General features: G+C 42.8%; 1 protein-coding gene across 2 annotated transcripts in view; it reads left to right on the top strand.

Annotated features, from left to right (window-relative positions):
- Positions 1-3955: 3955 nt before the first annotated feature.
- The window catches only part of SLC4A10 (solute carrier family 4 member 10), a 162041-nt gene continuing 151050 nt past the window's right edge, over positions 3956-14946 (top strand). For both annotated transcript variants that reach the window (XM_056348877.1, XM_056348879.1), the window contains exon 1: positions 3956-4180. In XM_056348877.1, coding sequence (XP_056204852.1) covers positions 4133-4180 — 48 coding nt within the window. In that variant the 5' untranslated portion in view covers positions 3956-4132. The remainder of the gene's footprint in view (positions 4181-14946) is intronic.

Raw genomic sequence — 14946 nt, 5'->3', positions numbered from 1 at the left:
GTGTGAAATTTTTCATTATGTTGCTAAAATCTACTGGCAAACTTGTTAGGTCTGACAGAGTGCAGGTTCTTTTTGGAATTAAGAACATTGTGAGAGTATTGGACATAGATGTAAATGAGTGAACTAGGTTTCAAGCTTATTTCTACTATGGGGACATTTTAAAATAAGTAGTGCTCATGTTCAGTTTTGTAACTAACAACTGTGTGGAAATCAAGAGTTCACTCTTGCTTAGTAGCAATTCCAACTCCCTCTCTATCCTGGTAGAGTGACATATTTTAAGGCTAAACTGGGAGAAGAGCCAATACACCCAGGATATCTTCCTAGAACAGGAATTGTATTTGGAGAAATGGTTTAAATAAAGCATTTGTTTTAAATTATAGCTGTATTTTGATCACAAAATGAAAACTGACAGAAAGGTATGACAGTAAAAATGTGAGCGGTACTGGGCCAGTAAGTGACGCTAGGTTGCTGTGACAGCTTTTATGCATATATGAAAATATACCTGTACAAATAGCATTGTTTATTATATCAAAATACCTTTTTGGGACTTAGGTGGAGGAGAAAGTACCTTCACTCTTGATAATTAGGGACTACTCTTCAGGTAGAAAACCAGAACTTTTATTACAAAGACATAATAAGAGAAGTACTGTAGCACCTCTCATGAGCTTGCACTATGTGATTTTTAGGTTTTTCTTTTGGAGCTGAATCTTACCTTGCATCTGTTTTGTATACACAGAACTATGTCAATGATGTTCAAGCCAGTGGGAATTATTTATATCCCTGACCATTTTTATGTCAAACCCAGATAGGTAGGTTATGCCATATGCCTCCAAGGTCTATGCTATATATCTCCAAAGTACTCGGACAATGGGCTGAGCCCTCTGAGTGTGTTTCCCCTTATATATAAAACATACTCCTTGCGAGCAGATTTTAAGGAATGAAACCTGTGTTTGGTGGGGTTTTAAACATTGGCTGTGACTCAGGAGAACATCTGAGTTACTGGCTTGCTTCAGGCTGCAGGCAATTTTAGGAAGAAGAAGAGTAGAAGTCAACTTTTGCTGCCTTTATTCTCTTCTGAAAGATGACATCGGACAGGGATCAGGTCAGTTTCTGACCAAAATTCAGAATGTTATTGATCGAGAAAAGTATTTTCCCTTTTTCCCATTGAAGTTTGCTTTAGGAGTTTTATTTTTATAAAACTAAATGTAGAAGTCCTTGCTATTTCATTTATGTACTGCACTTGAAATATGTGTAAAGATAAAATCAGAGTCTGACGTATGTCAGAAAAGTATTTATTTCAATCGCATACCCGAGGTATTCTTAAAATCTTAAGTGTATTTGCACGTCGTTATTTCATAACACCTGCTCTTGTGTTCAAGTTTCTCAAATTATTGATGACTTGAGAACTTCCTCTTTTTTCCTTAGCCTTCATGTACAAAAGCTTGAAAATATTACCAAGTTGTGTACTAAAAGTTCAAACTTGATACCAAAGCCCGTTCTGTCTCATAATTTTAAAGCTAATTCTCTTGGAATGAGAAATGGCATTACTACTTTAGTAGAGTAATACTGCAAGAGAAAATTGCTGGACATGTCTGGGAGTATGGCTCACATCGTGCATAGTGGAAAGGGCCAACTTGAAGAAAGGGAAAACAATTCAGGTTTAATTACAAAGCAGTAATAGAGTAAATAGAATAAATGCTACTTTCTCTTCATTCTCTCTTTGGTGTGATGTGCTGCTAGGATGTTACTAAAAATAAATTAGTAGTTTAGTTATGTTTGATTAAAAATAGAACTTTCAGCTCAGTCCTTTATGTTTGCCTGCTTTTGTATATGGAAAGCCTTTGTTGCTTTTGGGTTCAAAGTTTTGGATCTTCATATTGAAGCATGTTTCTCACAGCTGTCGAAAGAGTGACTTGCACTTTGACTTTGGCTGTAAATTTGTGGCTTTGTAGCTGTGGAGGTCTGATATTTTTGTGTGACTGGAGCAGGACTATACGGAATGATTTTGGGAGGTTTGTTATTTCACAGGGTTTTCCCGTATTTCACCTATGATTCAATAATGGCAAACTCCTGACTGTAAAGCACTCTGCGAAGAACCTTTGCAAAAACAATTACACGACTGATCCTAATTGTCTTTCGGTGGCCCATTCAGTAACTCATTTGTAGCTTGTGCGAATGGTGCTTGTGGTCTTGATCCTGTTTCTCACTGTGAAATGCTGGGGAATAGCATCATGTACACAGTAAGCAGATACTCTTCCACACAGTCTTTGTAGAATTTGATTTGGTTTTGGGCTTTGCTTTTAGATGTGTATGCGAGAATTGGGGGAACCTTTTGGGGACTGGAATATGCATAAATCCTATCGAGCTGGATGTATTGCAGTACCATATTAAAAAATGCTCTTGGACAAGCTTGAGATATTTAGGCAGAGAAAACTAAGGATGCTTACACTAGTGTGCGTTGAAATAGCTCTCTGTAGACTGAAGGGTTTTGGTTTTCCCAGTTTCAGAAGTAGTATATTCGCTTTAAATCTTTTTTTCTTTAAAGAAGGAAAATAATTTCTAAACAAAGTCCTTTTCCAGCTTCATCATGACTTTTATAGCTTAATTATAAGCTCCTACAAATAGGGGTTTACTGCACAAATGCTGACACAGCCTTACCTCTGGTGACCTGAATGGCCTCCTATGATAATTACTGTAGATCCGTAATCATGTTATAAAAATATGCATCTGGCTTCTGTCCCAGAATCTGGACCACAGTGTTGTCTGTCTTTCTGTAGAGTGTTACATGTATGTATCGCTTTGTACAAAGACCAAATTCTCAGTTGTGACTCAGAACAGTAGCTCCTTTCTTTGCAAGAACCAGCTTTGACTCCCCTTTCCTTTGTACTGCCTCCCTAGCTCTATGTCTTGCTTGGCTGACGTACAAATAAATCAACCTGGAAGATCTTTAGGACACTCGAAGAACATGCCTCATGGCAGATGACATTAAATCAGAGTTAGCAAAACTGCTTATTGATCTACTTTCAGACTGCAAAGGACATCCAAGGTGTAGGAGATGGCCTGGTGCTTTGGCAAGGAAATCAATGTTAAAAGGGAGACAGAGGTTTACTTGTGAGCTTATTTTTCCTAGTCAGGTGTCTGTTTGTGTTGATTCTTATGCACACAGGTTTGGATGGGCACGTTTCTTTTGGGAGATGTGCCGGGAAGTGATGTGCATGAGAACTTCTGTGGCTTGGCTGTCTTGGTAGGTAGCATTGTGATTGTGTCCTTAATAACACAAGTACCAGGGGGGGAAGCTACCCTTATGCTCCCGCCGGTAGCCACGTTTAGACTTGCTGTGGCTGAATGTGACCACTGAGTTGCAGGGCCAGGTAGCCTAGGGGAATCTAAATGTGTTAGCAGGCTCGAACGGAAAAGCTGGGTGAAGAAGGGGGTAAGACCCCCATTAAAGTAATTGTAGCCAGAAGGATGTGGCAATCGGATGCGTGTTTATCACCTGCAGGTAAAAGGGAACGGTGGGGTTGTTCTGGTGGGCGGTGGGACAGACCTCTGGTTTGAGGGTGCTGCCTGTGTCTCAGGGTCAAAGCCTGGCAGGACCGCGCGGGCGGTCGCTGCTCTCGGCGCTCTTCTGACGCCGATTACATGGAAACGCGGCTTGGCCGAGACCTCGCCGCAGCAGCGGCCCTGGGGTCCGCGGCCGAACCGTAAAGCGACCCGCCGCCGAGCCGCCCCTTGCCGCTTGCCGCAGCGGCGCCAGGGGCTCCGCGGGTCCGCTCCCGCTCGGCCGCGGGGACCGGACGGCGCCCGCCGGCGTAGCGGTGCCGTGCGGGGAGGAGCTCCCGCGCCGCTTGGCCGTGGCGGCCGTGCGGGGGCGAGGCCCGCCCGCCTTCACCGCCCCGCCGGGGGCGGTGGCAGGATCCGGGCGCATCCCGCAGGTGGATCCGGCCGCTGCCCCCCCGCGCCGGGCCCGGCGGTGCGCGGGGCCATGTGACTGCGCGCGCTTCCTGCCTCCGCGCCACCCGGTCCGCGGCGGCGCGCGGAGCCCAGCGCAGCCCAGCGGCTCCCGCAGCGCCCGGGGAGCGCGCCCCGGCGGGCGGGCGGCGGGAGGGCGCCGCCGCGGCCCCGCCGCCGCATGGAGACCCAGGACCAAGGGGCGCAGATGGAGCCGCTGCTGCCCACGGTACGGCTGCCGCAGCGCGACCCCGGCCGCGGGGGGATGCGACGCGCCCCGCAGGGGAGGCAGCCGAGGCCGGGGGGGGGGGGGGGGGGCGCGGGGGGCCGCCCTCCTGCCCGCCGGTGCCGGGGGCCGGGGTCGGTTTCTCGATGCGTGGGGAAACAGGTTGGCTCGCCCCGGCGCCGGGCGATGCGGCGGAGGCGCTCGGGGATGGAGCGGCGTGTATCTGCGCGCGTGTGTGTGTGTCCCGCCGGGGCTGGCACCCTGCCCGCCGGCTCCCCCCGTTTCACCCGCCCCTTTCCCCTCGGTGCCCTCTCTCCGCATCGCTCTGCCTCCGACATCTCCGTTCTCCGGTGCCCCCTTGGCCCCCTGCTCCCCGGCGGTGGGGCAGTGCTGGGGGCGCAGCACCGGTGGGCTGCTCCGTGGGGGTCCCGCTCCGGAGCTGGGGCTGCCCCGCGGGTCCCCGGCCCCCTCTGCCTCGCAGCCCGCGGGGGAGCCTGCCGCGGTCTGGCCTCGCACGGCAGCGCCCGGATCCCGCCGGGTGCCGCGCTCCGGGCTCCGCGCCGCGGTGTCGCAGTTTCCTGTGCCCAGGCGTGGAGCTGGTCACCTGGGGCTCGCTGTCATCTGGATACCCTTGCCCCCGAGCACGCTGCGACTGCACAGCCGCGGCCGGGCAGTGTTTCCCGGCAGATAGGAAGGGGTCACTTGGTGGGGGACTTCTCACGCTGTTAGATCAGCGGGGACCCTCTTTCCTGCCTGGCCTCCCCGAGGCACAGGGTTTGCCCCCATGCACGAGGTGTAAGTGTGGGAGTCGATCTTGATTCTGTTTAGGAGTGGTGGTTCCTGCCTTGCACTGGGAATCTGTCTGTCTGGGGCAGGGAGAAGTCTGTCACGTGTGTCCACGAGTGTCTGACTGTGTGTACGCATCCCTGGGAACACACCGCATAGGTCTGCAGAGGCTTTGCTGGCTCCTGAAATGGCTCTGTGTTAGCATAGCGAGCAGCACAACGTTGGCAGAGCTTGAAAGAGACGAGTCTCGCCTGCCGCAGGTTGATGAGATGCGCTCGTGGCAAGCCCATTTTTTGTAGTATCTGTTCCCATCATCTGTTGATGTGGTCCGTTTTGCAATCAGGTGGCAGGTTGCTAAACAGTGTGGGGTTATCTCTGGCATCTCCTTTCTCCTTGTGGCGGGGACAGTTTTTCCTGTTGCTCTCTGGATGCCTTTTGTGGATCCCGATTCCTGTTACTTGCTGCTCTTGCAGTTTCTGACACAGGAGTAGAATAAGGTCCTGTCTTTTTGACTGACAGACTGCCTGCCCAGTTCCTTTCCTTAGAGAGACAATTCAGTGTAAATCCAGTTTCCATGTAGCTCATGATAACTGATTCTGTGGAAGGTTTAGTCCTCAGTGTTTCATGCCAGTGCTATAGTTTGCAGTCCGTAGCAGTCTCGCTCTCGCTCATACCTTGCTAGCCTACGCGCTGGTCTTGCTTTGTCAATGTTTGTTGTCTCTGGTGGTGCAACGGCCACTGCGCAGGGACTCTAAGGAGTCAGCTTTCAGAAGGTACAATATACAGGATTGCCTTCTGCTGTCTGGCTTTTAAGTTTTGTTCCTCCAGGGCTGTGGACAGAAAAAAGGGCTGTTGCTGTGTTTGAAAGGACCAAAGAAAATAGCATTTCTGGTGTGCTGGTGAGGGGAGAATTGCCTGTGGTTCCCCGTGCAGCCCTGGTTGGCAGAGCCCTGCCCTGGTGCAGTACCTGTCCGCAGAGCTGCACGTCCCCATCAGTGCCATTGCTTGTTTAGCTTATGGCCTGGTTCCCACCTCTGTTTACTACAGCGAACTAGTTTGACAGCTGTTGTGTTTGCTTCAAGTTGGGAAGGGAGACTTCTATATTTCATGTAATATATACTGTGGCACGTCCTCTTTCTAAGGCCTCTCTTGCTCTTGCTGTTTCTGAGGGGCTCTGCAAAGCAACAAGGCAATGTTGCTTTCCTGCCACAATGATGGTAAAGGCACAGCTCCTTCTGTCTTTGAGATTTCTCTGTCCTGGTGGCATTTTCTCTGTGCAGCAAGCAATAAAGTGTGTGTATGTGCTCTGGCAGTCTCCACCTGGCTGATGATGGTTCTGCCAAAAGGCAGAAATGCCTTTTGCATGGTGGGAGTCTTGTACCTGGAGTCATGGCAGAGTGTAAGGAGCAGGAATTGGTGCCAACTTCAGCACCGTTAGCCTGGGAGGTAACGCTGTGGCGTAGCAGTTACCTTTAGAGTACTTCTGTTTAGGGATCAATCCTCATATTGACTGGAAACAAACAAACAGGAATGCAAGCTGTAAAATGGATGCAGTTCTCTTCCCAAGTGTCATCCCGGTTCAGTGGACTCTGGGTATGAAGAAAAAGGCTCCTAGCTGAGCTTGTTTCCTTCAAGGGCATAGTCTTACAACTTTGGTATATGCAACACAGTTAATATTTTTTTTTTTTTTTGCTGCAACTGTAAAATGATACATTATAATTGCTATTTATAGTAAAAAGATAGCGAGGGTAGTCTTTGATTAATTTTATCTTCTAATGGTGCTCAAAGATTGTGAAGCCTCAATATAATTTCCCACCAAAATGCCACAATCTGTACAGAGTGGAATCTATTTTTGTGGTAGTGTTAGTCATATGTTGGTATTGCTTTATTATACAAGCTTTTAATTAAAACCCCCAATCCGTAGCAATTTGAAAAATGATAAAATACATTGTTGCCTGTGGTTTTGAGGAGTTAAATAATTTCCTTATCTGTTTCTTTTCACGAACTCCTTTTGGAAACAGTTCTTACATAGTGACAGAAGCTTTGTTAACAGGCTACTGCTTCTCAATTTTTATTAGAAATCTATTGCAAATTGTCTGTAAGTGCAGTATTCTAGAAATAAATGAAGGCGGCAATTTTTCGCCTGGAAACAATTTGTTCAAACTACTCTTGAAAATGCAAATAAAGTCTTATTTTTATTTTTCAATACATATACTAATATGGTAACAAAATGCAGACTTGTATGCTTTCTGTATCATCTAATGTTTTATTTATCAGTCATCAAGTGTATTTTTTCAGTGTGTTTATTCAGAGTGCTTTAAAATAGTTGTGAGTAATTGAAAGATTGCTGAGGAGTCATCATTTGTTTACAGAATGGGAGAAGCAATCTGCAGGTCTTCTCTACAAAGATCTTTTATTGATTTCTAATCAAAGGACCACATATTGTTAGTTTGTCAGTATGCATGTATACCTCATTGCATGTAAATTATTTTGCAAATTTTCACTTATGGCAGTGTATTCATAGCAAAATTTATTCATAGAGTATTTGTTTCTGTCTGTTCTGGATCTCTTGTATGCAAGTCAAAACTGGCTTTCAAACCAGGATTGTTATCTGACAGAGGTTTGGTATTTCAGATGTAAGGAACATGTATAGGCAAAGTGTAGATATTTTTGTTAACTATGTTTATGCTTGACATGTTGTTTTCCTGTTTTCTGAAGGTAACATTAAAACCCACGTATGTAAAGCCAAATTAACTCTTCCTCTCTGAGTTTGTATTCTCTTGCCTTCCTCATTCAGTCTTAAAATTCAAAAGCTGTTTTGTTTTATGCATTTGTTTGTTTATTTTTAAAATCTTGGTACATACAAGACCTTAAAGCATGACGTTGCTGATATATGTCCACAGATGTATATGTATGTAAGATGCATATGTATGCGCTATGGTACGATGTGATATCTGTGCGGTAGGTAAGATATTGTTTATATGAAGTATTCTTGTCGTTGCTGCAAATGGCACGCAGTTATTACTACTGAGGCCTCTATGTGGGAGAACAGCATAGCGAGATCTTGGGTAGTAACTATTTTTAATGTAGCAGGTGAGTGTGGGAAGCTGCTCATACTAACAGGCCAAATTCTTTTGCTTTTGTTAATGCTGAGTGGGACCTCCGATGAGTCTCACAGATGAAATGTATTGCTCATTATGAGAATGGATGGCAGAGCCTAACCCCACAGTTTGTGTAACAGTACTAATTCCCAGTTCACTTCACCAAAATTTAGCGTTATAGCAACAGTTTATAGCAAGGCAAGTTTATAGAGACTACAGGAATGTTGTGATACTTTTGGAAAAATAAAGAGGCAGTATTACATTTTCAAGACAAGAGTACTGAGATAATGGCTCCACTGAAAATACAACCCCAAAACCTAATTATAAATATAAATTTAGGATTGAATTGCTGCTTTGGGTGTTTTCTTTTTTACTACCTGATCCCAAGTTCTCAGTGAAATATAAAAAGGAATCTTTTTCCAGGAAAATGCTAGAATGAAAGGAAGCAACAATCACAGAATCATAGAACGATTTGGGTTGGAAAAGAGCTTGAAGATCACCTAGTTCCAGCGCCCTGCCACGGACAGGGACACCTTCCTCTAGACCAGGTTGCTCAAAGCCCCATCCAGCCTGGCCTTGAACACTTCCAGGGATGGGGCATCCACAGCTTCTCTGGGCAACCTGTTCCAGTGTCTCACCACCCTCACATTAGAGGACATCTTCCTAATACCTAATTTAAATCTATGTATTTTCAGCTTAAAGCCAGTCCCCCTAGTCCTGTCATGACATGCCATTGTAAAAAGTCCCCCTCCAGCTTTCCTGTGGGCCCCCTCAAGGTACTGGAAGGCTGCAATAAGGTCTCCCTGGAATCTTCTCTTCTCCAGGCTGAACAACCCCAGCTCTCTCAGCCTGTCTTCACAGGAGAGGTGCTCCAGCCCTCTGATCACTTTGTGGCCCTCCTCTGGGCTTGCTTCAGCAGGTCCGTGTCCTGCTTATGTTGGGGGCCCCAGAGCTGAATGCAGCACTCCAGGTGGGGTCTCACAGGAGCAGAGCAGAGGGGAAGAGTCACCTCCCTCAGCCTGCTGGCCACACTTCTTTCGATACAGCCCAGGATTCGGCTGGCTTTCTGGGCCAACAGGAGCACTAGTTTATTTAAAAAACCCAACAATTTCCTCCCTTATATTTGCCAATGTCATGATTAAAAGAGATTTCCCTGCATCATACGGTCTGCTGTGGTGTTACTGTTTAAGAATAATCGGCAGCCTAATACATATTTGTTCAAAATGAAGAAACAGTATGACTACTGTGTGGAAACCATCCTGCTTTAATGCACCTGTGTCTGGTTTGAGTTCTTCCCATAATTCCTACTTGTTGAATACATGCTTTCAATTTCCTCTGCTAATAATTGTATCTTCCCTTTCTACTTTCTCCTTTGGAAGAACTACAGAATCAATTCTAAAACAAAATACTTTAATGCTTCTTAAATAAGTAATGTTTACAACCTCAGAGGATGAGAGGGTTTAAGCAGGTGAGGGAAAACTTAATCCACTGTAAATCGTCTTGAACAATTAGGTGTGTATCTGATATGAGAAGAGAAAGCCAAAGGCATAGCATGTTTCTTTCATTTCTGTAATACACGGTAACATATATGTGTTCAGGTCTGCACTGTAAAACCCCGTGACTTTCAAAGAATTGTGCCGTTGTGACTTCCTTTGCAATAATAAAGCCATTTTTACGTTGTTCAAATTAGTGGAGGACTGAATGTGTTCAACACAATTTTCAGCATTGTTGAAGTTTAAGTTATTCTCATGAAATGAAAAATAAGCTTAGCATATTTAAAGGTGATTAAAATCCACCTTGCTTCTAAAAGAATGTTGATTAGGATAAGCAAGGTGAAAGCTGGACAAGATGATAAATGCAATTCCTAAAAACAGAAGGAAAGAAGTGTCTGGGGCGGGGGGGGGGGGGGCGGGGAAAGAAGTTGCAGGGTGAAATGAGGGTAAAATTGTGAGTGTTGAGGGATTTGTGCAGATTTGGAGAATTGAGGACATTATGGCTGGCTGTGGTATGAAGGGAAAGAGGGAGCTGATTAAGTTGCATCGGGAAGAATTGGTTTGGTTATGGCGTGGGAAAGAAATGGAGGAACAGAAGCAGGAAAGCCAGCCCATGCCCTTGCACAGCTGGGGCAAAACTGGGTCTGGAATCCTGATTCTTCCATACCTTTGCTGATTTCCCTGTTCACCTGCTGCAGCCTTTTCACTTTGTTTGATTAGCTGTTTATGAGACATTGCAAAGTTGATTATAAATAGATTTTGGAATCCAGTGGAGATGTGAAAGATATGTCAAGGTTTACAAGTTCTCAGTTTTAATCAAACAGAGCTGCGAAGAGACAGGCACAGAAGCATGTTTAGGAGAAATGAAGTCCTCAAGATATATGAGGTAACATTTGGCATTTGTAAGGTATTAGCTGATTAGCACAGTATTATGTGCTGTGTCTCGAGAAAAGAGCAACGATTGTAGAGCAGTTCAAGAACAGCAACAGAAATCAGCATGGGCCTAAAGAATATGAAAGATTTGAGGAAACTGGGATCCCTTAGCCTGACCATGTGCATGTTTAGTATGTAAAAAAGGCTGCTACTGCAAAAAGATGAGCTTGTTTCTTCTATCTCTGCTCAATAGGAAAAGAGGAAATGGTTGTGGGACAATATTAAAAGCATGTTAAGCTGTCTGATGCTAAGGATAATGAAGCAGTGGAACAAATTGTCTGGTGTGTTTGTGGAATCTTCATTACCCATCTGTAAGAACAAGTGAGAACAGATATCTGACAGGAAAGACACACATACAGTTACTGTTGCTTCAGGGCTCAGTGATGGATTGAAGACCTCGCGAGATCTTTTCCAATCCTATCATTCTGTGACAAGGGCTTACTCTTGTCTTTTTGGAAAAAATATTTTACAAAGGGATGATATATTATAAACTGAGGAGAAAGGAGCAGTTTATCTGGATTATGAATGTTGATACCTTCAGTTAAGTCCACCTGAATCTTAAATTTAGTGTAAACATTTACATTTGCTATAAACACATTCAATGTGTATATTAAAAAGAGATGCTTATCATTCATCCAATTTTTGTGATTGCAAGCAGGTTTTAAAATACAAAAATATAAAATGTAACGTTATGGATTTGTATCTGCAAAATGATAATCTTAAATGTAGATTTTTAAGCCTTTGTGGAGTCCTGTTGACTTTTAAGGAGTATGGGAGTCTGTCTGCATCAGTGGGGCTGCAAGAAGTTCCAGGACGAGTTTCACTGGGAGCAATCACTCTGTAACTGTCACACTCAAAAATGCCAGAAAGTATTGCACATTCGTGTCGCTTTTTGGAAAGAGATTAGGATTGTTTTGCACCTATTTCTGGAAACTTGTATTAAAAGTAGTCAAAATGCTGTAAATTAAGAAAAAGTGATCCAAAGCCATTGTTATGAGTAATTGTTACAGATACCATTCACCAATAATTGTGCTGGATTCTCTCTAGAGGCATTCATAGTCACTGAAACTATGTAAAAATGGGGAAAAAAGCCCCCAAACCCTGCTATTAGATTCTGGCAAAAATAGAAAATAGATACTGAAACTGTAATTAGTCTGTCAAACTATGTCATTAAATTCAATAGCAAAATGCCATGTCATTTCTGGAGAGGAAGATGATATGTACATATAAACTTCCTTTTCAACATATGAATGTGTTCAAGGGTTTTATTTTAGAAGGAAGCAGCCATCTGCAGGGATGTGATTTCATGTCAGATCTTTCCTAGTGAAACACGGAAAACTCTGTGATGGTTTTATGGTGTTAAGGATGTTTATAGTGTTGTAAACATCAATAGGAAATAAATGTACAGTCAGGGAGATTGTATATCAAATTATAAGTGCTTTGGATTGTTTTTATTGGTACCTATTAGTAGTTTTCAAATTTTTTCTTTATAGAATCAAAGAATAAATCCACAGGAAGATAAAAATAACTTGAGGATTGTTCTTTCTTCTTTTGGGGTTCAGGAGAATGCTACTGGTAAATCTGAATAATTGGATTTATGATTGTAAAATACAAATTAGAAATAAAAAGGACTGCATTATATTGATGTGCTCAGTATCTGTAAGATTCCGTAAAATTTTCAGTTTTGTTAGTGGACTGAAACATCAAGCTTCTGAATACTGAGGTGGAACTATTTCATTCTGTAAAGCTGTATTTCTGTTGTAAAATGAAGCAGAAAGAAAAATGTAATTCCAGAATAAGATCCTACAGGCTCTCCTAGATCTGCTCGGACCAAAGATGCAATTGATAAATTTGTGTTAGAGTGTATTTCTAGAAAGAGGATTTTGTTTTCAACATCCATCCATCCATCTGTATCTTTTACAGTTTCCCAAGAGCCAAACAGGAACGTGATCAGTCATATTGTTAAAATTCAACTAAGAAAACTATTGACGTGCTTCCTCCCAAATTAAGATGTTGACCTTTTTTTTTGGGAAATGTATCCTGAAAACATACAGAAAAGCATGAAAGCTTTCTATTTGGAATTAAGCAGCATAATGATGTCTAAAATGAGCTTGAGGAAGTTGCTACTGTTCCCATCTGACAATCAATGAAGTCTAACTGCAGATCCAGAAATGTGCATCTTTTTCCAAGGCCCAAAGTAGAGTTGAAGACATCATTCTCATTCTTGTTTAATTATTTAATCTGCTTATCTCATAAGACAAAGCCTATTACAATAGCTGTAACACAAAAGTGAATCTTGAGCTTTTAGCTAAATCCATAAATTATACGTTCAGCTAAATGTAGGAAGCTCATATTTTTCATTTGAACTGCAGTTAAGTGGTGATAAGATGAGAATTTGAATGGCAAGTATTAGTGCCTCATTTACTCTGGACATTTGTTCTTTACTTTGGGACCTGAGGTTGAGCTTATACATACACTGTTCCCAAGGACTGCTAAATACCCATGCAGAAGTGGTTGAACCTCTATTGTCCCTATTAACAAAAAATTTCTCACCTGTTCTGCCCAAGTAGAAAATGGATAAAATTTGGTATCATCTACTAGGAATGCAGAACAGAACAGTTTTTTATGAGATTGCACCACCAGCATCTCAAGTATATTGATGCAAAACTGAAAAGATTGGAAATTTGTGATCTGAAAATTTGTAAGGAAGAGGATATATTCTCATATGCGTTATAATATGAAGAATGTAACAAAAATTATAATTTCATATTGCCTGTTGAAGAGTTGGTATTCTGCCTTTGATTTCATGGAAATTTGGATAACCTCCTTTTTCAGAAAAAATCAGCATGCTTTAAGAATTTCTTGTAATAATTGTTGTGACCTATTTAGGTAAGTATCAAAATAGAACCAGTGTCCCAGAACAGTACATTATTGTGCCGACAGAAGGCATATTATATGTATCAGTGTTTTAAATGAATTTATGGAATAAAAGTAGTGTTCCCTTCTATCCCCTCACTTCCAAATCTATGCAGCAGTTGCTGCCAGCTATCTTAATGCTGTCTTCAGAAACAACTTTCCAGTTCTTTTGAGGCTACTGCTACCTTGTTTGAGACTCATATAAATTCCAGAAGTATCATCACCTGTACAAATGTTCATGCAGGCTCTGCAAGCCTGCTGTTCTGAGACTTTCCCATGATTTACTTTTTTGCAGAAAATTTTGTAACTTAGATTGTAACCTATATTATCCATGTCCTTCAGTTACTGTCATCCTTTCCCTTTATTTGAAGAGAAGACAGAAATGCTCAAAAATAAGACCTGCCTGACTAAATAATTGTCTTTTAGAAAGCTTCTGCTTTATTCTAGTTTTCCTCTTAATGATGGTGTTATAGTGAAATGCTTAACTACATCCACTTGTTTTTGTTGCAACATTATAATAGATTTTGAAATTAAATGTGGCAATGAGCTGTAAAAGCACTCATAAAGCTGTGTTCCATACTCATCTGAGAATCTTCTCACGTGAAAATTCTAATAATAGGTGAATTCCATATCTCTTCCTGAAAGAAGTATCTGAATAAATCCAGAATAGGTGAACACGTTCTCAAAAATAGTATGAAGTGGTGCAGAAGCCTTCGTGCTTATCCCCACCAGTTTTGTAGAATGGAGTTTTTTCTGTAGCTATCCAGCTGGCACCCCTCATTAACATCAAACGTACTTCTTGCTTTTGGAATAACCCCTGTGGCCCCTTCAAGGGGAACGGATTGAGAAAAATGCAGCTGTGTAGTACCCACTGAAACCTCATGTAACTCGCAGAACTTTGCTGTAACGTGACATGGGAATAAAAGGTTGAAGACTTTTAAAGGAACTTAAAGGAAAAGCCACATTCAGTTTTAGAGAGGATGAAATGTTTTTCAGTGATCTATATTTTGCGTACTTTGTGCTTGTTTCATTTCGTCTTGCCTGCAAGTTTAGAGTTCTGTGTCTCCTGTATCTGAATTGATTTACTTTGTTTGGCCAGCAAATACAGGAAAATATTTTTCTATTCATCGAGCCCTAACTAAGAGTAGTTGAGAGGTTTCTAAACACAAGGCAGTATTACGCAAGGTAACAGAAAACTGCAGTTACCTCTGGAGTGTAAAAGACCCACTGAAGAGAAACTTAAGAAATAAATGTGCAAAATCCTAGTAACTCTCCACTGAATGTTTTGTGAACTGTGATTTTTTCCCACGTCTCTGTCCAGTGCTTCTACATTAGCCATATTTGGGCAAAAAGAAGCAGCAAGAACTTTGTTGCCTTGCAAAACACTAAGTCATTGAAGACTATTCATGCGTTAACAAGGCGTGCTGCCGACAGAAGCTGGTTTGTAGAGGTAAAGAGTTGTTTTGAGAACTGAATGTCTCCGGTCTTTTGCACATTCATGCCACTTCTATGTCTTGGCTAGTTCAACGCAAATAACGTA

Source organism: Falco biarmicus, chromosome 8, assembly GCF_023638135.1.
Source record: "Falco biarmicus isolate bFalBia1 chromosome 8, bFalBia1.pri, whole genome shotgun sequence".
Taxonomy (NCBI): domain Eukaryota; kingdom Metazoa; phylum Chordata; class Aves; order Falconiformes; family Falconidae; genus Falco; species Falco biarmicus.
Note: the sequence above shows the minus strand (reverse complement) of the source record. Positions and strands in the feature narration are given on the sequence as shown.